The sequence below is a fragment of the Oryzias latipes genome, chromosome 19 (assembly GCF_053564925.1).
Source record: "Oryzias latipes strain Hd-rR chromosome 19, Olatipes_Hd-rR_3.1".
Classification (NCBI taxonomy): domain Eukaryota; kingdom Metazoa; phylum Chordata; class Actinopteri; order Beloniformes; family Adrianichthyidae; genus Oryzias; species Oryzias latipes.
Window position 1 is genome coordinate 3,563,055 of NC_136255.1, and position 21,271 is coordinate 3,584,325.

At 46.2% G+C, this 21,271-nt stretch overlaps 1 protein-coding gene across 6 annotated transcripts in view; it reads left to right on the forward strand.

Moving 5' to 3' along the window:
* The first annotated feature begins 628 nt into the window (after window positions 1–628).
* rnf213b (ring finger protein 213b) overlaps window positions 629–21,271 on the forward strand; it is a 43,620-nt gene continuing 22,977 nt past the window's right edge. For 5 of the 6 annotated variants that reach the window (XM_011488510.4, XM_020712049.3, XM_020712048.3 and 2 more), the window contains exons 1-26: window positions 629–753; window positions 2,465–2,589; window positions 2,668–3,299; window positions 3,369–3,524; window positions 5,657–5,826; window positions 5,907–6,178; window positions 6,253–6,500; window positions 8,034–8,240; window positions 8,312–8,525; window positions 8,613–8,668; window positions 8,745–8,910; window positions 8,989–9,132; window positions 9,210–9,308; window positions 9,397–9,525; window positions 10,560–10,722; window positions 10,792–10,959; window positions 11,029–11,178; window positions 11,256–11,881; window positions 12,949–13,108; window positions 13,199–13,416; window positions 14,214–14,357; window positions 14,705–14,857; window positions 15,587–16,832; window positions 16,982–17,166; window positions 17,251–17,403; window positions 17,522–21,268. In XM_011488510.4, the coding sequence (XP_011486812.2) occupies window positions 2,494–2,589; window positions 2,668–3,299; window positions 3,369–3,524; window positions 5,657–5,826; window positions 5,907–6,178; window positions 6,253–6,500; window positions 8,034–8,240; window positions 8,312–8,525; window positions 8,613–8,668; window positions 8,745–8,910; window positions 8,989–9,132; window positions 9,210–9,308; window positions 9,397–9,525; window positions 10,560–10,722; window positions 10,792–10,959; window positions 11,029–11,178; window positions 11,256–11,881; window positions 12,949–13,108; window positions 13,199–13,416; window positions 14,214–14,357; window positions 14,705–14,857; window positions 15,587–16,832; window positions 16,982–17,166; window positions 17,251–17,403; window positions 17,522–21,268 (9,702 nt within the window). In that variant the 5' untranslated portion in view covers window positions 629–753; window positions 2,465–2,493. The remainder of the gene's footprint in view (window positions 754–2,464; window positions 2,590–2,667; window positions 3,300–3,368; window positions 3,525–5,656; window positions 5,827–5,906; window positions 6,179–6,252; window positions 6,501–8,033; window positions 8,241–8,311; window positions 8,526–8,612; window positions 8,669–8,744; window positions 8,911–8,988; window positions 9,133–9,209; window positions 9,309–9,396; window positions 9,526–10,559; window positions 10,723–10,791; window positions 10,960–11,028; window positions 11,179–11,255; window positions 11,882–12,948; window positions 13,109–13,198; window positions 13,417–14,213; window positions 14,358–14,704; window positions 14,858–15,586; window positions 16,833–16,981; window positions 17,167–17,250; window positions 17,404–17,521; window positions 21,269–21,271) is intronic. The other variant, XM_020712047.3, reaches the window with a different exon arrangement.

Genomic DNA, 21,271 nt, shown 5'->3' on the forward strand with positions numbered 1-21,271 from the left:
CAAGTTTTTTTTAGGAAACTTTATCAACAAATATTACACATACATTATACCAAACAATAACACGCCACACTATGTGCAAAACACAAACCTTTCTCATTTGCCAGGACAATGAACAAAAAAATGTATATATCTAAAAAAAGGCCATAATAATAGCAATATAAAAACAAGTTAAGAAATAAAGGTAAAGGAATCTGTTAAAGTTTTAAAAGTGACCATGTTTCAACTATTCTAACAGCTTTTTGCAGGGTTTACTGTTTGCATACAGAATCATTTCTTTCTGAAAAACATAAAATTCTGGATTTTGATGGCATATTTAGCCATAATTATAAAGTAACTAAATAAAATTTCTCTGCATTGAATCAACCGTGTGTGTAAAATATCCAAAAATAATAAGTTCGTAAAATAATTGAAGGTCTTCACATAAATGCCTTGTTATAAATCTTTCCAAAGTTTCTGATTCGGTCAGAAACGAAACCGAAAACGTCGTTTAGAGTTCATCCGAAAATCATGACTCTAAAGTTTTCAGAAGAAAGTATAAATATGGTGCAAAAAAGCATCAGCTGTCCGTGTTTTTCCTCCGGGTCCACCTTCCACATGGTAAAGCTGATCAAGGAAGGACCGGACGGAAGGGACGTGAAGGAACAGACACGGGGCGGAGGGACATTTGCAGACGGTCCCTAACGCAGACCGGGCGGCTGCTGCGCTGCTGGGCGGGTTCTGGCTGTCCGGACAGCTCGGTTCTGACTGCAACAGGTAGGTCTGCATGCTGCCAGCCTTTCACCGTTTTGGGGGCTTTTATAGGCGAATCATTATCTATATTATGTCAGCTTTAGGTTTCACACCTGATGACGTTTCATGAAAGCGGTTCGGCGTTTCTGATCTCAGTTCTGGTGTCTCCTCTTTTGTAATTTGGACCGGGCTGCAGACAGCCAGCAGTCCGGTCCAGCTCTCACTGTGGGTCTACCTGGAAACAGGCAGGTGACCTCGTTGAGAGGAAGTGGATCTGAAACGTCTTTATGGCTTTTAAAACTGTTTTCCACATTGATTTGAGACGTAAACCATCAATGCCCTCAGACACCATCCCAGGTGTCACGTGGGCCTTTTCAGCAGGAGGGCGTCTGTCAATCAGTGGGTGAGTGGGAGGGGCTTAGACGCTCACCTGTTGGCTGTGTTTGCATCCATTCAATCCAGAATATTTCAGAAACAGCTCAGACGAGCATCTGCTGACTGTTTGTCCACATTTCATCGCCTACAGTAGGGTTGCCACAATCCCACATGACTTTCTTACCCACAATGCTGTGCAGCAAAGAGCCACAACAGTAAAACAGACCCGACCCGCTTTCTGACCTCACAGACAGTCTTTCTGCTGAAAAGGTCATTATAAATATGAAATTAATTGATTTTGGAGCCAAAAAATCTGCTTTGAAATAAGTCAATTTTGAAATCTCAGCCATAGGTTCAAAATCAAGAAATAATAATCAACATTTGTTTTCATTTACCATGAATTGATGACATTAATAATGCTATCGTGGAAAAAGGGGCAAACTATAAAGCATAGTAGATATTTAATTGAACCAAAATTAAAACATTCCTCAATATTCAAATTATTGATTGGTTGTGGAACTTTTTGCAGTTTCATAAGACTTCATTTGAATCTCACCATAGCAGACAGTTTGATTTGATTTGATTTCAAATGGTTTATTTCAAGCAGTCAAATAAAAGTAATGCACAAAAACCACACAATCATCAGTTATACATTCACACAAAAACGTATCAAACTTAGGATAATTAGACATATTAATAAATATTTCTTGAAAGGGAGTGGAAAGAAGAGGACTTCTATAATCCCACCCCTGTTCTACCGTAACCATTTTACTACATAATTTATCAATATCTGGTTCATAACTTCTATCAGACAAAAATTAAGAATCCTGAAACATCAATAAAGCACATGAAAAAGATGAATTACTTATTTATTGTATAAAAATAGACATAACTATTTTAGAAATTAACATAGCACATGCAGATCAGTTATCTAAAATACATGCAGATTATTTTCATTAAAAAATCATGACTATGATTAAAAAATAATACAATATCAGAAAAAAATGACATAACACTGTTTCTGAAATCATCATAGCATATGGAGATCAAGTATCAAAAGTTAAAATATGTGCAGATTATTATTATTCATTAGAATAAATCATGACTTTTTTGGGCAAGGGAAGTGATATAATTAGAGATCAATAACTTCAACCATCCTCAATAATTTTGTTATTATAATTATAAGGTAATGCTGTGAAATACAGTTTGTTGAATTTGTGATTCCTCATTACAGGTTCATTCCCAATAAACGTCTTTAAATCTCCAACCTACATGAATTTACTATTTTGTATCTGGTATGTTTTTTCGTGGATATTTGTGGGAATTATTCCAAACTGTCTTTATTTTCTCGGGTATGCAGCAGCGACTCTCCTGAAGACGTTCTTCTAGATGGAGGGGGGGGCAGGAAGCAGTTGGAGCTCCTCAGGTATAAAATCTGGAGAAACAGAGAACGTTTCCAGCAAAGGACCTCGGAGGAGAACAGAGGTAGACGTCCACCATCTTTGATATTTAGGTTTAGCCGTCAGTAGCTTCTTCTGACAGCCGACCCAATGTTTGTTCCAGCAGCGAGGAGCTGAAAACTCCCCAAGGAAGAAGAGGAGAAGACAAAGGCAAAGAAAGAAAAGGAGGAGCTCTATCGAAAAAGTGGATGGAGAAAAAGAAGATGAAAGCAGAGAGAAAGAGCTGCTGGAGGATAAGGGGAGGACATCCGTCCAGAGTGAGACTGTCGACGTCCAACCTGAAGACAAGCTGCAAACGGAGAAGAGCAACGATGACCAGAAACCTGCTCCAAAGGCGGAAGCTGAGACTCAAACAAGAGGGTTTCATGGCAAAAACAAATCTACTCAGACTCTAGTCGCATCTCAAAAGAACCAGGAAACACAGACCGACTGGACTGAACCGAAGCGGGACGATGCCGGCCAGGACAAGAGCCAAGCTGGCGCCGATAGTCCGGCTAACACTGAATCTACAGAAGAGGAAGCCACACATGGACCTGAGCCGCAGTCCACCGATGCTGCTGACGCTGCGACTCCAGAAAAAGACGGAGCCGTGTCAAAGCCTGAGGAACAGGAGCGTCCTCCCGCTAAAGGCTCAGGCGAGTCGGGAACGGCTCCAACAGAGAAAGAAGCCAAACCGAAGTCGTATGCCCAAGCGGTTTCATCAGAAGATACAGGAAAGACCGATCAAAGGCCCCGGTAAGACCCAACACCTTCACCCCACGCTGGCCCAGCCCCATCCGTTACCGGGAATGTCTGTGTCTGCAGGGATGGAGGTGTGGTGAGAGCGCCTCCCGCCGCCGCCATGTTCGGTGTTCACATCTACGCCGTGCTGGACAAAAAATTCCGGTTCAATCCAGATTGGGACACCCTTGTTCTGTGCTACGATGGAGGATGGTCGCCCCTTCAAATAACATATTTTCAGTGAGTATTCGTACAGTCATTAGGACGTAATTGCAGGTAAACGGGCAGCTGTAATGCAGTGGTACAGCGGGCGACCTCTGATGAGAAAGCAGAAGGTTGGATTCCATGTGCAAAAGTGTCCTGGAGCAAGACACTAAACCCGCATTGCTCCTGGTGGTCATTGGTTGGCGCCAGTGTTCAACAGCAGAGCCGCCATCAGTTTGTGTGCGTGTGTGCATGTGTGTATGTGTGCGTGTGTTCCCCAATTGGAGGAGGAAATGGCAAACCCCCCCCCCAAGAAAAACCTGTGACCAAATAAGCCAAATAAGTTCAACTTTAATACCATATCAAAATCTCAATCATTCCTGCTGCTAGAGACTAGAAAACATGAAATAAAGGATGGTTCACTTTGTAAGAACAATAACATTTAACCCATGTGCAAAAAGAAACACAAAGTTGTGTTCATGGCTGCAATATTTCTGCTTTGTGCTACACATCTGTTCAAAACCAGGCTGCAGGTTTGTTACTGCAACTCTCAGTTTTGAGCCTAGCTCTGTCTGGGCGGCATTACTGTTGTTTTAAGAAAATAAAACTGCCGTTAACAACAATAATTACGTCTTCAAATGTCCCGGTGAGGATCAGGTTCAAACATTAGTCCCTCCCCCCACTTCCCAGCCCTTATCCCACCGGGTGACTCGGGGCCCCCCCTTAGATCCCCCCCAAGGAGGCGCGTCCCACAGTTTGACAACCACTGGATTAATTGGTTCTTTAGAGAATTGTTTGGGTTTTCAGTCTAAACATCTTTATTCAGAAATACGTTTTTTCCAAATCGACACTTGAAAGTCAAATTGTCTCTGCTGTGACTTAAATCGCTGCAAATCCAAAATGTTGCAAGACGTGTAGTTTGTCCCGTACTCATTAGATTACAATGGACGGAATGAAAAATTCAGACAAATTCTTTGTAGGTTTTCTGTTGGCCTTAAAGATGTTTAAAGAAGCTCAAATCAAATCACCGGCTTAAAGGTTTTGACGTGTGAAGCACACGACACTCTTGTGTCGTCGGTAGGGACAGTGCTGAGGCGGAAACACATTTGATGTTGCACTGCATCACTTTTAAATGTTGGAAATATTGGAGATAAATAATATTAATAATAATGGATTAAATTTATCTTCCCTTTTCCAGGCGCTCAAAGCTCTTACAGTGTGTCCATTATTCATTCATACTTGGTGATGGTAACTACTGTTGTAGACTGACAGAGGCGTGGCGGCCAGTTGGCGCCTACGGCCCGCTCTGAACATCACCGGGACATTCATACACATTCACACACTAGACTGGAGGCAGGGAAGGTGAAGTGTCTTGCCCAAGGACAAAACGACGGTTGACTGTGGGGAGCGGGGATCGAACCGCCAATCCTCCAATCATTGGATGACCTGGTCAACCGCCTGAGCCACTGCCGCCCACATTGACATCGACCTGATGTCAGTTCTCAGGATAACTGGACTCACGCTTTGACTCCAGTTGTTAACTGTTAATTTAAAATGTTACCGGATAACTTGGTCTTGAACCAAACGACCGTGGAGTTACACTGAAAAAGCAGTGTGTGTGTGTGTGTGTATGTGTGTGTGATTGTGCGACATCCTGGTGATATGTCCAGGTGAACCCGGCCTTCGCCCAACAGTAGCCAGGCTAGGCTCTGGTGGCCCCGCGACCCCAAAAGGGTAACAGCAGGTTAAGAAAATGTGTTGTAGATGGGTTATTTTGTCTTTTACTGATAGAATGATAAAGATTAATTCACGTAGCTTTCTTGTTTAAGCCCAAATCCAGTCATTTCTGGCTTAATAAACTAAATTAAATTCCAGACCTTCACCTTTGCAAAGCAAACATGCAGGTTTGCAGTCGAAGAGCTCATTTCAAAGTCAAATTGTCTGCAGAGGCTCACATGAAAGACGATGAGGATTTAGACAGGAATTGTTTTTTCATTGGACAAATGTGTAGACGCCTCCCTTTAGAACGGAAGCATGGTTTGGTGTTAACTTTAGTTTGGAACTTGTCGCATAGACACCAATCAGGGGAGAGGCCAGCCCAGAAAAGCTGTTTTTTCTGGAGTGTCATGAAAAACTGCAGTTTAAACACATCTCTTTTATATCTTTAGTGGCATGAAGCAGGAAGGCTATCTGGTTGAAGCAACTCTCTGGGTGGAAGAAAACCAGCTGGAAAGAGGTTTGACATGGAGATATTGGTATGGTGTGAAGCAGAGACAAAAAGAAATTTCTGCTAGTGCTACCAGAGTTCTACACATTCCAAAGAACCCAACTGTGAAAGGTAAATGCTGGCATGTTGTGTGAGCTGCTGCTCCTTTAGATGAGCTCCACCAATCACAGACCTGTTTGTGACGTCTGCAGAGCTTCACCTCTACGAAGGCTTCATCTGCCGGCACGAGGCCAGCCTTTTCAGAGCTGGCCTTCAGGTGGTTGGCCTGGGAAAACCAAAAGGCGTGGAGCTTTCCGATGCCTGGCAGAGATCAGCAAGAGTTCTGCTGAGGAGAATCTTGGAGAAGTGGACTCCGTCAGACAAACGTAGCACAGAAAGCATGTGTGACAGTTTGATGTGTTATGCTGACTGCCTGGGTCAAGAGAGAATTCGTTACCCAGATGGTTCTTCTCCCACACTTAAGGTAAGTTCTGAGAAGTGGGACCTTTTGCAGCCATGGTGCCCCTGCAGAATTCCAACCACTGCTTTGGCCTGCAGGTGTCAGAGCTGGTGTCCGAAAGTTTGATACGGATCTTGAAAAGAGAACCAATGGAGGCACTTCCACAGACCTGCAGGAACACCAGTGGCCTCGTTCTGGGCCTGTCTGTTTTCATGGCCACCAGAAGATGCAACATCGACCTCGGAGTTCAGGGATGGGCCGAACTCTGCCAGCTGGTGACCTCGGACTCCGCGATGGACAAGAAAAACCTGGAGGAGCTGAATGGTCTCTTCAGTCAACCACAATAGTAAGTCTAAAATGAAAAAAGCCGGAGTTGAGGAATCTGACCACAGAAACCCTTTGGTGCATTGGGGATCTTGTGGCTGAAGCGAGAGCTTTCCGAAGTTACTGTACGTTTGAAAAAGAGTTAGCATTTCAGCTTCCCAGATGGCCAAGAGGCTCTGCATCCCCTCAAGACTCCATGTCAGTGGAGTGGAAAGTTGAGTCTGTAGTTCAACCCCCAGCTCTGGTAGAACATCTTCATCCATCCACAGAGATGCTCAGTGCGGTTCGAACCGGTCCGAGCCTGTATCCGGCGGCTCGGTGCTGACGGGCGGCTTTCAATTGTAAATGTGGGCTCAGACATTACACGACTTTATCTTCGTCTCAATGACGCATTTTCAAACCTGCTTCTGCACAGTGGAGTAGTGCAGTGTTTTTTAACCAGTGTGTAGTGGGAAATTGCCCTCATTCACTGATGTAAAAACATTTCCCATCTCCAGGATATCAGCTCTGTGTTCATCCAAACAAACCCTGATAAAACACTGAGAAGTTAGGAATATAAAAGATCATTAAATACTTTTTTCTTTGTGTTTATTTGATTCTATTAAAGACATTTTGATAAGAATGACTGTACCGCGATTTAGCCTCAGCTTTTGCTCTGTTTTTGGAAAAGTCCCGCCCCTTCAACTGTCTCCACCAATCATTCTTTGAGGCTTAATCACACGGCATCAGTCTGACCAATCAGAAGTGGTTAAAGTCTTCACTTCCTTGTTCTGATTCTGCTCATAAAGTCCCTCAGTTCCAACAAAAATACCAGCTAAAGCTCGTCTTTAGTGGTGTAGTTTCCACAGAATCCGGTGTCAGACCGTGGAACAAGTGAACAAAACAATGAAGCTCAGAGACGCTTGTCTGTCTGCGGTCGGCGGATTTTTGCACTACATCTCCCATGATGCATTGGGTTAAAGTGACAGCGTCTTAGCGCACAATGAGTCACAGCTGCAGCTTCCAACTTTTTCTGCCACAATTATCACAAAAATGCATGTGAGATTGTGGAGGGGCTGGAGATCAATACAGACTATGAGTTTCTCCTTTTTCTTTTTTTCTTTTTTTGGATGCTGGTGTGCCGCGGGATTTTTGTCAAGGTTAAAGTGTGCCGTGGCTCAAAAAAGCTTGAAAAACACTGGTGTACTGGTTAGCCCTCTTGCCTCACAGTGAGAAGGTTCAAATCCCAACTGGGACTCTTCTCTGTGGACTTTGCATGTTTCCCTGACAAATTTTCTGTGGCTTCCAAAAACGGGTTAAGCTGTCCCCGACATGATCCGTCAGGTGTGATCATGTGGCCTGGATCACATGACAGCGTGGCAGCCTGCCCAACAGCAGTTGGGATAGGCTCCAGCAACCTCATGACCCTGAAATTGGTCACGCAGGACCGTGAGATGGTCGGAGAGATGCTTCTGCTTGTTGACTCATACTCATGTGCATGCGTGAACTTAAATTGAGCATCGTTTACAGTGTGTTGCTGCTAAGAACCTGTGTTTATGTGGATGCCGTCCTCCAGCACCGTCTTAGGTCTGATGAACCACTGCGCTCAGCTGTTGGTGGTGGAAGTGGTGCTGCTCCTTCCTCTGCTGTTCAAGCTCAGACATCCAGGAGCTGATGCCCAAAAAGTGGGTCCAGCTGTTGAGGAGGGTGACTGGTCGGGACTTGCTGGCTTCGATTTCATGGCGTTCAGAGAAAAAATGCAGTCACACCCAGACAAACGCCGGTGAGCAAAGGAAATCCAGCTGAAAAGTCTTTTCTTGTCATGCTTTTACCACGGTTCCTCTGTCTTTGCAGGGCGCTGCTCCATTTGCTTCGGAAGCATCTGCCTTTACTTGCAGAGATGCCTCTGCTTCAGTTGAGCTGGTCGTCTTTGCTGGCCTTTGAGGATCTTCCTGAGTTTTCAAACTTCTCAGGGATTCCTTCAGAACACCTGATCCAGAGTCTCTTTTATAGGATTCGCAAATCTGCACATGACAGGAATCTGCAGAGATATGAGGAGGCCGCAAAGGTGCCAAGATGCTCCACATGTTCCTCTTTTGTAGACCATTTCAGCCTAATGTGTGTTCTCTGTTATCTTTGTCCCGTCTGCATGCAGCATGCTGACAAATGCCTGACCCACATACTAACAAAAGTAGAGCAGGAGAGAGACAGGTAATGACATCTGAAGCGTCCCTGTGGAGAGGTGGGCTTTGCTCTGTCCTTTCTAACTTCAGCTTTGTGTCTCCAGGCTAAGTGAATCTGGAAACAGTGAGCCGGCTCTCATGAGCAGCATCGGTGTTTTGAGAAACGTGTGCGCGATTGTGCGGCTCGTCCCTCAGTACCGCGCGGTGGTTCAGTCTTACACGCTGGTTGTGAAGTTAGCAGAAATTCTGGAAGCTAAACTGAGGAAGGAGGTAAAGGAAAACGTCTGCTCGGTTTAGCCCGACGTCCTGAATATAAAGCGCATTGATTTAGTCCTTTTTGGGTTTTAGCTCAAAGATGATGTGAAAACTATGAAGCAGAAGCTCCTTGACTGGATTCTGCCTGTGCAGCAGCAGATCAGGGAGTGGAGAGACGAAGTGCTGCGGAAACCACTCCTGACTGCAAGGAGCCTGACTTACCCAAAAGAAATCCAGGTTTGAAATTCCAGCCAACCGCTTTAATTCACCATGAGATGCCGGTCTCCTGTATCTGTAAACCTGTGAATTATCAGATGTGGGATGAACTGCTCAGTGTGGAAAGCTCCTCTGAGGACATTTTAACCCTTTGGAGTCAGAGCCTGGAGAAAGACCTGAGGAAGAGGATAAGTGAGGTCGCTGACTGTTGATTGGTCCATTTATTTTGGTGACAGCAGAGGTCCAGCCCGCACTAACAGACAGAAACGTCTGTTTCCTCTGCAGCTCTCTGAGGTGGACAGAGTCCTGGTCTGCTGCCTGGAGTCATCGCAGTCTGTGATCAGGAGGAGTCACCGTGTGGAGCAGCGCTGCTTTGACGAGCTGGGTCACTCTGCCATCAGGAGCATCTGTCAGGTCTGTGGGGGGGGGGGGGGGGGGGGGTCCATTCAGAGCTGGCAGGAATGTTCAAATGGGGGGGATCAGAAGAAAAGTCAGCCTGCTTTATAGTAGACTTTCACTCATTTGCTGTGACCCTTTTCGGAGTTTTTACCTTCAGACAAATCAAACTAATTTACAGAAATAAACTTTCCTATTTAAAGAAAAACCTATGTAATAGGTTTAAAGGTTTAAAACCAACGATCTATCATAAGACTGATTTTACTGTTCACAAATAAACCCTCATTTCCTGATTTACTTAAAGGGTCTGTATTATACAAAACCACAGTTTTGAGCTTTTAAATGTATTATTCCTCACTAAAACAACCCGAAGTGGTATATTGATCCACTCATTTCTGAGTATTCCTCTAAAAACCTGCAGTCTGAGCACCAGCCCCTCCCAATCTATGAAAACCAGTGGTTCCTCACATTGTGACATCACAAAGTGAGGAACCAGGAGGAGTCTGTGCTACCAGCCCCGCCCCCAGGCTACCAGACACACCCACTTTTTCCATGGAGCTAGCTAAATGCTTTCATTTTACATGAACAAAATGAACGTCCATCCTTGCAAAAGTTCAGATGTTTGTTTTCGTGGGAGAAACAGAGACACGCCGCTGAGGCAGACTCTAGGATGGTGTCATGAAATGGGCGGCACCCACAAGGAGAGAAAGGCGGAGCCTCAGAGATCAAGTCGTCTTGGAAAAAGCTGAAAATAACTTTTTTTTTTTTAAATCGTTCTTTGGTTTGTCAAAGGTCATTCATGATCATAAATATGGAAAAATAGCATGATATAGAGCCTTATACATAAAGAATAAAAAATGTAGTTCCACCATGCAGGCAACCAACAGTTTTTTAGCGACAACATTTTTTTACGTCAGTATTTGTTAAAATGTTATTTATTGGTAGGAAATGTTGAGTGGCCTTTATAGTTCTGCAGCTTTCTCTTTTCAGAACGGGTCATGTGACTCGTCCAACCTGTACAAAGTTCCGACTGGATGTTTGTCTTTTTATAGGCAGCACAGGAAGCTGACCTGCTGCGAAATCTCTGCTCAAAGGGGGAAATTCCCCAAGGCATGTTGTCCGCTATCATTGTGGAGTCTTCATCCCGGTTCAGAGACCAGATGGTGGCCAAGCTGCTGGAGCCGCAGTCGGCCATGAACTTCCTGCTGTCTAACTGTGAGCGGCTGAAAGCGTTTTTTTACACGTGTTGACTCTTCCTGGTTCATGTTTGCGCCTTTGCCTCAGGGGAGTGGAGGTCTCTGCAGGTAGACGACACGGCCGGACTGGTGGTGCACAGCTGCTTGGAGGCCCTGACGGCTCTGCTGGTGGCGCTTCTCCGAGGAAGCGTGACCCTGGGAGACCTGCAGACCTGCCTGAAGTATCGAGAGCAGTTGAAGAAACTTTACCAGCAATGTATGAGCCTTGATCAGCTTTTTAAAATCCCAAACAATTGATCAATGACCAATGATCATGTTTCTACAGACAAGAAAAACCCAAATTCTGAAAGGGTTCCTGTGGATGTGGAGACTGTTTTAGCTCAGAGAGAGATGGATCTGAACTCCTTCCTGCAGCAGAGGCAGCACATGGACGCACTGATTAAAATGATGGCTAAGATTAAGGAAAGCATTCGAGGTAAGGGGGACTCCAACCAGAAACCTCCTTGTGGTTTCAGTCTTCATGTCTTTTCTTGTGCTGTCTTGCTTCCTCAGCCCCAGACATGGCACCTATCGAGAGGAAGCACACCGCAGACCTCACAGGAGTGAGCCTGAGCAAACTGGTGCTGGTTCAGGCCTTTGGTGCAGATGGAGGCCCAAAGAAGATGCATGCTGCCCCCGTGCTTTGGTACAACCCAAGCCTGAATGTCCTGAGGATGGCCAGTGAGATGCACAAGCTGACGAGCAGCAACCTCATTCTGTCCTCCTGGGTCAAACAATCGGCACGTTGGGCATCAGCACAGCCTCCAGGCTCCACACCTGTGCAGGTGACCCTCGCACACGTCTGTGAGAACGTCTGGAGCCCTCTGCTGACGGACTTCCTGCACCTGGGAGTCGGGATCTCGCAGGCCAACATCTCCTTTAAGCTGCTCGATCAAGTCGTGGTGGACTCTGGCGACCTAGGTGACGGGCGGCTCCTGAACCAGGAGCTGATTCTGATGTCCGGGGCGATGCCTGCAGCTGGAGGAGCTGAGGAGGGCTGGGTGGAGCGGAGGCTGAGGCAGATCCAGGAGTATCGAAAGCTGCGCGAAGCGGCGGCTGCAGCCAGCGCCGTGCTGAGGATCGCAGAGGAAATGAAGCTTTCTGGGAACTTCGCTGCAATCGAGACCCTCCGCCAAATGGTAATGAGCGCGTTCATGACGGACGCAGCTGGGACTGATTTCCTTTGAGGCTTCCTCAGCAAATCATCCAATTCCAAACTCTTCCTATATTCTTGAAGTATTCCAGCTTGTGATCCCCGTCCTGCCTTTTGGGCATTCTGAATAATTGAACTTGAAGAGTATTTTTGCTTTTGCTTTTTTACTGCTTCTGTCATGATTACAGCTGGCAGCTGCTCCCTCCTCCTCCTCCTGGGCAATCACCTGGATCTCAGCTGTTGTCTGTTTGTAATTTGTGTTTGTGTATTTAGGTTCCTGTCCCTGTGGTTTCTGTGTCGCAGTGTCCTGTTTGTTCAGTGTCACTGATGTTTGTTTCCTCGAGTTTTCGAGTAAATCTTTGACTACTCAACGTTTGGCTTTCGAGTCTTTCCTGCATTTGGGTCACTCAGTTACGAGCCGTAACAGCTTCAGCTTATCTTTTCATTTTGGCTTTTTTGTGGCTGAGTCATGTGATCAGATCCTGACCTGAGATCCTGACCTGAGATCCTGACCATGGATGCTCTGCTTTTTTGAGACTGTTCATGCTGTACCTTCACATTCCCTTCAGTTCACGTTTGATTCATTTAGATCGTGCCATGAAACAAGCAGCAGGAAGAAAATGAAACTCAGTGTGTTGATTACAAGTCTATGTAGTCCAGATTTTTATAAACATGCACATTTTGTCTTCAGGGTCCTTCAAATGCAGCGTTGTGGGAAAACCCGTTTCCGTCACATCGTTGTGGACCCGTGTCCTGCTGGCTTTCTGACTTTCCAAACAGATGCTCATTCTGCCTCTCGTTTGGTTGTTTTCTACTTCTCCCATCACCTTTACTTTACAATATTTTCCCATTTTCTGTTTACCTCTCTTGTCTAACTCATTCTTAAAAGGATCTTGCTCTATTCAGGCTCTCCTGTACCACTGCTGTATCCTGTGTCCTCCTGGCTGCTAGAAGCTTCTCAGTTCACATCGTGTGACGTTGGGCCTGAAGGTTCTTCCACAGATGCACAGCCTTTTTCATGGTGTTCTAAGGATTTGCTTTTGCCTCTAACAGGAAGAAGCGTCTTTCAAACAGAGGCCGCTGAGCTCCCTCACTGATGACCTGCTCTGTGCCGGGCAGCAGCTCGCCTTCGTCACCAGGCAGCACACATCCTGTCTGGAGGAGTTTCTGAGGAGCCAAACTCTGACCCGCTGGGTCCAAGAGAACCTCAGAAGTGAGACGGCTGCATTCAAATACAGTTGTTCCTTTTCCAGAGGCTTTAGGTCACGGTTCTTACTGTTGAACCTTTTGGCCCTGTCAACAGATATGAGTGACGTGAAGGTCTATGTTGATCTTGCTTCCATTTCTGCCGGAGAGAACGACCGGGAAATCGACCAGGTGGCCTGCTTCCATGACGCCGTGATGGGCTATGCTCCATTGCTTTACTCGCTCTCCCCTAAAGCTGGATTTGAGGAGTTCATGAAGTGTGCTCAGCTGGTGTGGGACGCCCACAGCCGGGACGAAAAGCTTCCTGACAAACTGGTATGAACCTGTAAAGGCCCTGCCTCTGTTGAGTCATTCAAAGGTCTCTCAACTGGGAGACTTTAGGTCCGTAAGAGAATAAAAGCTGGAATACACTCACTGGCCTCTTTATCGGGTACACCTGAATCAGCCAATCACATGGCAGCAACTCAATGCATTTACGTAGACATGGTCCAGATGATCTGCTGCAGTTCTAACCAGCATCAGAACGGAGTAGAAAGATGATTGAAGGGACTTTGAACCATGGTTGTTGGTGCCAGACGGGCTGGTCTGAGGATTTCAGAAACTGCTGATGTACTGGGATTTTCACCCACAACCATCTCTCGGGTTTACAGAGAATGGTCTGAAAAAGAGAAAATATCCAGAGAGCAGCAGTTCTGTGGGCAGAAATGTCTTGTTGATGCCAGAGGTCAGAGGTCAGACTGGTTCCAGCTGATAGAAAGACAACAGGAACTCCTCTCAGGGGTATTTACAGCAGTAGCATACAAATAAGTTATTTAAAAGTCATGCAATGTGACTTCCAGACATAGAGGATGGACGCGCAGCTAAGATGAAAATAACAGACCCCTCCATGATTTCTAAGCGGGAGAACTTACAAAACCACAGCGCGGTTCAAATACTTTTTTACCCCTAACTGTATGGACCAAAAAATCTGAGGAATGTTCCCAGTACCTCGTTGAATGGATGACACCGAGGATAAAGGGGGTCCATCCCGGTACCAGCAAGGTGGACCTAATAAAGTGTCCGGTGCGTGTTTGGTTCAGAGGAAGAATGAAACATCCTGGTTTGTTTTCCAGAGAGAGTCAACTCGCTTACTGAACTGGCTGAAAGCCCTGAAGGAGACTCATGGCTCTGTGGAGCAGTCCTCGCTCTCGCTTGCTTCCTCCATCAATGAGTGCGGAGTTTATTCAGTTGGATGGTCTGAAAGGAACACGGAAAGGGTGAGTGGACAGTCTTGAGATGAAAACCTTTGGGCTATTCCTTTTTTCTTCATGTTTTCTCACTTCTAGATACCAGATTCCTTTTTTTAAAGAGATCATTAGCTGTTTTCCCAAAAACAATTGGTCCTAAACCTGTACTAGACTGAAAATAGACTAAAAAACAGCCTGTTTTAAAAAGAAATCACACACAAAAACTGTGCTGATGACCACATTAAAAAAATGCTTTTAAAGCCTTAAAAAGTTGCTAAAGCCATTTTGCACAATAGCGTATTCTTCATCCACTTTAAAGTCAAAATGTTTAATATCTGATGAAGAAGAATGAGCCTTTGACCTGTTTCCCCTTTTAGAGATGCCTGCAGAACATGGTGCAGGTGACGGTGAACAGGGGCAGAGAGGAGAAGAGCTACAAGCACGAGGATCTGCTGGAGCTCCAGAACAAGCTCATGCTCATGTCCTCCAAGGGAGAACATGGAAGAGAACAAGTTACCAGGTTTACTGAGGTCAGAGGCCTTTTGCCTTTAATATGTGCAAACTCCTAACTCAGTCTGACTCACATTTGGGTTTGCCCTTTAGATTATATTGCCCTCATCTCAGTTTAGAAGGAGGAGTAGTACACAGAAATAATGCATAAACTGAAGTTTTGACAGTTTTGAAATGAGTGAAGCTAATTCAAAAGTGAACCTGCGCACCAGGGTTCCCTCACTCCTGCTTGCTCCTCCGCCGGTGAGAAAATCCCTCCTGTTTCTGTCTCGCTGAAACTGCAGCCGGTGCAGACTGCAACACTTATGCAGCCAGTATCGTGGCACCACCATCTGACTGAATATTTGATGGAAAAATTAAAGACTTGTAAAGCAAAACATAAGTTCTCGTCTGTCTGAAGAAACCAGAACCAATGTAGCTTTTTCTCTGAAAAGATGCTTTCTTGAACTGTGATTCTTCCCTCGTCTGGTTCTTATAAGACAGGTTTTAGTTTGTTTAAAACCTGAAAGTTTCTCCTTTCATGTTGGTGGAAAATGAAACCAGTGATTTTATTATGACGGTGGCGTCAAAGTCATGACAGAGTTAAAAACATGACATAAAAAGCTTAAAGCGTGGATGTGGCGATATGACCGGAGCCGTAGCTGAACCTGCTCATCTGACTCATCAGATATTTCATTCATTTTATGGACTGTTTGAAGTGGTCTGTGGAATAATGTTTGGCATCTTGTCCACCCCATGATGCACTGCAGGTCTTTGAAGGAGTTCAGAGAGTGGGGGCCATCCTTCTTCAGATGCAAACATCTGGGAACATGCTGTTCTGGGACTGGCATGCCCGGGCCTTCTGCTGCGCACAGCAGCAGCAGCCTTGCATCAGGATCACCTTCTCATCCCTGGGGGGTGAGCAGATGGAGTACCACGGCGAGGTGTCACAGCAGCTGCAGCAGCTGGCTGAACTGATGGACTTCTGCCACAAAGAATGGCTGGACTTCATCGGTGAGATGCGCTCCAGCTTCAGCGTGCTGAACTACTACACCACGGAGCAGATGGTGTACCTGTGCCGGTGGATTCACAGGGTTTGTCTGACGCAGGCGTCAGCTCCGCAGCAGCTCTGGAACCTACTGGTTCCCGTAAAGTCTCAGTGCACGCTGAACGAAATCAGAGCTGCTTATGCCAGCGCGGCCAGTTTGACCTCAAAGGACAAAGAACAGCAGCAGGGAGGGTCTGACACCGAAGAGAAGGACTGTGGATCCCCAGGCAGGGAGGGGGAGGAGGCTCATGATTTAATGGAGTTCTCTTCAGATGATGAAGATGCTGTGAAATGGGACGTCGACCTCACAGACAAGATCAGAGGCAGAAACCAATGGAAGCAACTACAGAGAGACAAGTCAAAACACCTGCGGGAGTGCCTGGACATCAGGACTCTAGCCCGCGTCCTCGCATGCCTTTCGGAAACAAATCAGATGCACATGATCAGAAATCTTCCCAGACAAATCCAGGAAGGGAAGCCCAACCTTGTGCTTTGTCCAGATGCGGAGGTTTTTACCACCACACTGTCCTTTTACATGGAGAGTCCAGAGCAGCCGCTGCCATCTGCAGACGAAGTTTTGGTGTGCACAGACAAGACCACTCGAGAAGAAGTGGAAGTCTTTCTCCGTCGAGTCTTCAGCCATAACTGGCAGAAGATCTACGCCCTGGTTAATCCTGGGCTGCTGGGATATGATGTCAGTGAGGCCTTAGTGGAGACGTATGAGGGTCTTGAGAGGAGCGCCAGCTCGCATTTTCGGTTGATAGTTGTGAGTCCTGTCGCTCACCAACACAAATGTGTGCCGTCCTACTTCAGCAACAACAAAATTCAGGCAGGTGAGAGTATCAGAGAAGAGGTTGCCAGGAAGTATCTCTGCCACCACTTCAGACAGAACACATCAATCCCGGTGGCATCCATCTCCCCGGACCAGCTCTCCATCTGGATGGTTTCATCGGCGCGGCCTGCAGTCGGTAAGGTTTCCCTTTTGCTGGGAGAAAATGCTGCTGTGTGTTCTGTCCTGAGTCAAAGCTTTTTAGTAATACACTGCTATTGACTGTTTTTTAAATCTATACTCGTCAAAAGTTATAGCATGAAACAAGAAGGCATGCTTTTTTTCCAGGGAAATCCCTTTTTGTGGATCGTTTGTTTGAAAAGTTCCAACAGAAATATCCAAGAGCAAAACACATCAGGATCCAACTGATCCAGCCGTGTGTGGACACCGATTCACTGACGAAGAGTCTAACAGAGAGACTGTGTGCCCTGAGAGAGCACGACCCCGTTCTTCTTCACATAGACACAGCTGCAGTAAGTAGGCTGGCGTTTGTGCCGCTGCACTGATGGCTCTGTCGTTCGTGGCCTTTGAGAACCCGACTGACTTCTTTGTTTCAGGTTCGCTCTGGACTGGAGGAGCTCCTGTTTCGTTTGTTGGTCCTGGGCTGTTTAAGTGACGGCCATGGGACTTTGTGGAGAAGAAATGGAGCTCAGCTGATAACTGTGGAGGTCCTGAAACCAAACTCAGCTCCTCAAAAACAGCCTAGAGAGGTAGCACAGTCGTTTTTTGGGAATAGATGCTGTTTCTCATTAGAAAACTGCTTGTAACTTACCCCAAAATGATTGTTCTGTTTTGCTGTTTGGTAGTTATTTTTTCTTTTCCTTTTAGGGAAAGCTTCAACTTTTTGACGTTCTGCCCACCATTCATTGTAGACCACCCAGAGAGGTTAGGCAACTTTTGGCAAATCCAAGATCCTTGTCCAAAAAATCCTTTGATCCACTCATGAATGAAGAACAGTTTCGAAGTGAAGGGATTCAACGACCTTATCAGTACCTAAGGCTCTACAACCAAAACCAGCATCTGGATCGGTTCAGCTACAAGGACAGATCTGTTGTTGGGAACCCGAGCGACTGTCTCCATCATTTCCTTTTATACTGCGGCATGGGAGATCCGTCGTGGGGCGAGTTGAAGAACTTCTCCTGGTTCCTCAATGTGCAGCTGAAAGACTGTGAGAACTCAGTCTTTTGTGATCCTGATGTTCTTGCAGACCATCTGCCTAATTTCAAGAGCTTCATTGTAAGCTTCATGATTGTCATGGCTAGAGATTTTGCCTCCCCGTCTCTTAACAACTCGGATGAAAGCCCTGTGCCGGACAGGAACACGGGACGCGCTCAGGATGAAGACCTTCTTACTCGTCTGACGATTCGCAAGCGCTGGGAAGAGGAGCCTCATCCATACATCTTCTTCAACGCAGACCGTTCATCGATGTCTTTTCTTGGTTTTAACATACAGCGATGTCGAAACGCACTAAATGCAGTTGATCCTCGCAGCCTAAAAGTTCTGATCCAGAACGTGATGCCACAGAAACTTTACGAAGGTTTGCTTCGGCAAAAGATTTGTCTGACGGAGAACTTTGATCTTTTGCCGCGGTCAGACAAAATCAAAAGGATTTCTTGTGTTGTTGGTGCAAAGAAAGGCATAACAGACAGGAGCTTTGATCCAGACCCAACATACGAGCTGACTGCTGACAACGTGATGAAAATGTTGGCTATCCACATGAGGTTCCGATGTGGAATTCCAGTTGTCATCATGGGGGAGACGGGATGTGGGAAAACCAGACTGGTCCGGTTCCTTTGTACTCTGCAGAGAGAAGACAAACCAGTGGAGAACATGGTTCTTGTCAAGGTTCACGGCGGAACAAATGCCGAAATGATCTACAGGAAAGTGCGGGAGGCTGAGGCTCTTGCCCTTAAGAACCAGCAAACACATAAGATTGACACCATTTTGTTTTTTGACGAAGCCAACACCACAGATGCCATTTTTGCCATTAAGGAAGTCTTGTGTGACCGAACGGTGCAAGGGGAACCTTTGAAGGCACAAAGCGGCTTGAAAATAATAGCAGCCTGCAACCCTTACAGGCAGCACTCCCCTAAAATGGTGGAACGTTTGGAGCTGGCAGGGTTGGGGTACAGAGTGAGGGCAGAGGACACCAAAGACCGCTTTGGCAAAGTTCCTCTGAGGCAGCTGGTCTACAGAGTGCACCCTCTCCCTTCAAGCTTGGTCTCTTTGGTGTGGGACTTTGGTCAGTTGAGTGATGCAACCGAGCTTTCTTACATCAATCAGATTGTTCAAAAAAAATCAGCCGATCATAGTCTGCCGGATGCGTGCAGGAAGGTTATTTCAGAAGTGCTGGCAGCCTCCCAGAAATACATGAGAAGTCGGAAAGATGAGTGCAGCTTTGTGAGTCTCAGAGATGTGGAGCGGTCAATGAAAGTACTGGTTTGGTTTTACCAGCACAGCAAGGACCTTTTCCACAATTGCGAGCATCTCGGTGACGATTGCAAAGTGCTGAAGTGCTTGATTCTTGCTGTTGGAGTGTGCTACTATCCATCTCTGGTGACAAAAGAAGAGTACCTGGAGGAAATCTGTGTTCACTTTCCTCACCCTCTCAACTCCGCGGCAGCGTTGCAGGCGGATATTTCCTCCTGTCAAGATATCTTCCTTCAGAACATTCAGACCCGAGAAACCATTGCCAAAAACATCGCCCTGACAGAGAATGTGTTCCTCATGGTGGTTTGCATTGAGCTCAGGATTCCGCTGTTCCTGGTTGGCAAACCAGGCAGCTCCAAGTCTCTTGCTAAAACAGTTGTAGCTGACGCCATGCAGGGCCAGAACTCGCACTCGGAACTGTTTCAGAAGCTCAAGCAGGTTCACATGGTTTCCTTTCAGTGCAGCCCTCACTCAAGTCCAGAAGGCATCATTGGGACCTTCAAAAACTGCGCCCGCTTCCAGAAGGACAAAAATATGGAAGAGTACGTGTCAGTGGTGGTTCTCGATGAGATCGGGCTTGCAGAGGATTCTCCTCAGATGCCCCTAAAAACTCTTCATCCTCTCTTGGAGGATGGATGCATTGACAACGACAAGCCAGATCCGCACCTGAAGGTTGGCTTTGTCGGCATTTCCAACTGGGCTCTTGACCCAGCAAAGATGAACAGAGGAATATTTGTGTCCAGATGGGATCCCAGTGAGGAGGAGCTTGTGCTTACCGCCCAAGGAATCTGTTCATCCATCAATCCGATTCTCCTCAAAATCAAACACCTTTTTCCATCTTTGGCAAAAGCCTTCTTGAACATCTGCAGAGAAACTTCCAAAAATCAATTCTTTGGTCTGAGAGATTACTACAGCCTCATCAAAATGCTCTTTACATCAGCTAAAGCCACACAGCAAGAGCCTGATGGACAGCAGCTGGTGGAGGCCATCTTGCGGAACTTCAGCGGACAGCCAAAAGGTTTCGACTCTGTTGCGTTTTTCCAAGAAGTTCTCCAAGATAGTCATGAAATTCCCAGACCCAGCACTCTGGATATGGTGAAAAAGAACCTGGACCATGAGTCCAGCACAGAGAGCAGGTATCTCCTCCTATTGACCACCAACAATGCTGCTCTTCATATCCTTCAGCAGCAAGTCTTTGCAAAAAGTATTTCACCTCCTGAAATCATCTTTGGTTCAGGATTCCCAAAGGACCAGGAATATTCTCAAATATGTCGTAACGTGAACCGCGTGAAAACATGCATGGAGACCGGACGCACCGTCATCCTCCTCAACATGCAGAACCTCTACGAAAGCCTGTACGATGCACTGAACCAGTACTATGTCTACCTCAGTGCGCAGCAGTATGTTGATCTCGGTCTGGGCTCCCACAGAGTCAAATGTCGTGTTCATCCAAACTTCAGACTAGTTGTGGTTGAAGATCAGAAGAAGGTTTATGAGCATTTCCCAGTTCCCCTCATCAACAGGTTGGAAAAACACAGAGTGGATCGGAGTACTGATCTGGAGTTATGGCAGCACAGAGTTCTCGACAAACTGAGAGAGTGGGTGGAGGGGTTCGTAGGTGAGGCCAACCAGGATTTCAAGCCATCTGACACTTTTATTGGCTTCCATGATGATGCGTGTGCTAGCGCCTTGTTGCAGGCATTGGAGGAGACAAAACAAAAAGATGTGACGAGGGAATCGGGACAGCATCAACAGGAAAACATGGGACCATTTCAGTCAGATGAAGAGGAAGAACTGATCGACCGGTTTGTTGATGCATTGGGCACTGAGCAAGAAAAGGAAACAGAGGACAGAAGCAAAGAGGCTGGCAAAAAGATGCTGGAAGATGAAGAGATTATGGAGACAGAGAGTTATGCAGAATCTGCCGAGCTACAGAAAGAAGAGGATGTCCTTGAATTAGCCAAAAGTCTGCTGTTGAACTGTGCTACTCCGGATGCGGTGGTGAGGCTCAAATACTGCGACCTGTCAAACCAGGAAAAGGGCAGACTCCAAAAACTGTACTTCCAGCAGCAGCATCACCACTCCCTTCGAGATTTTCTGGATGAGTCCATGAGCAGATATGACGGCTGTTGCAGGTTTCTGGAGGTG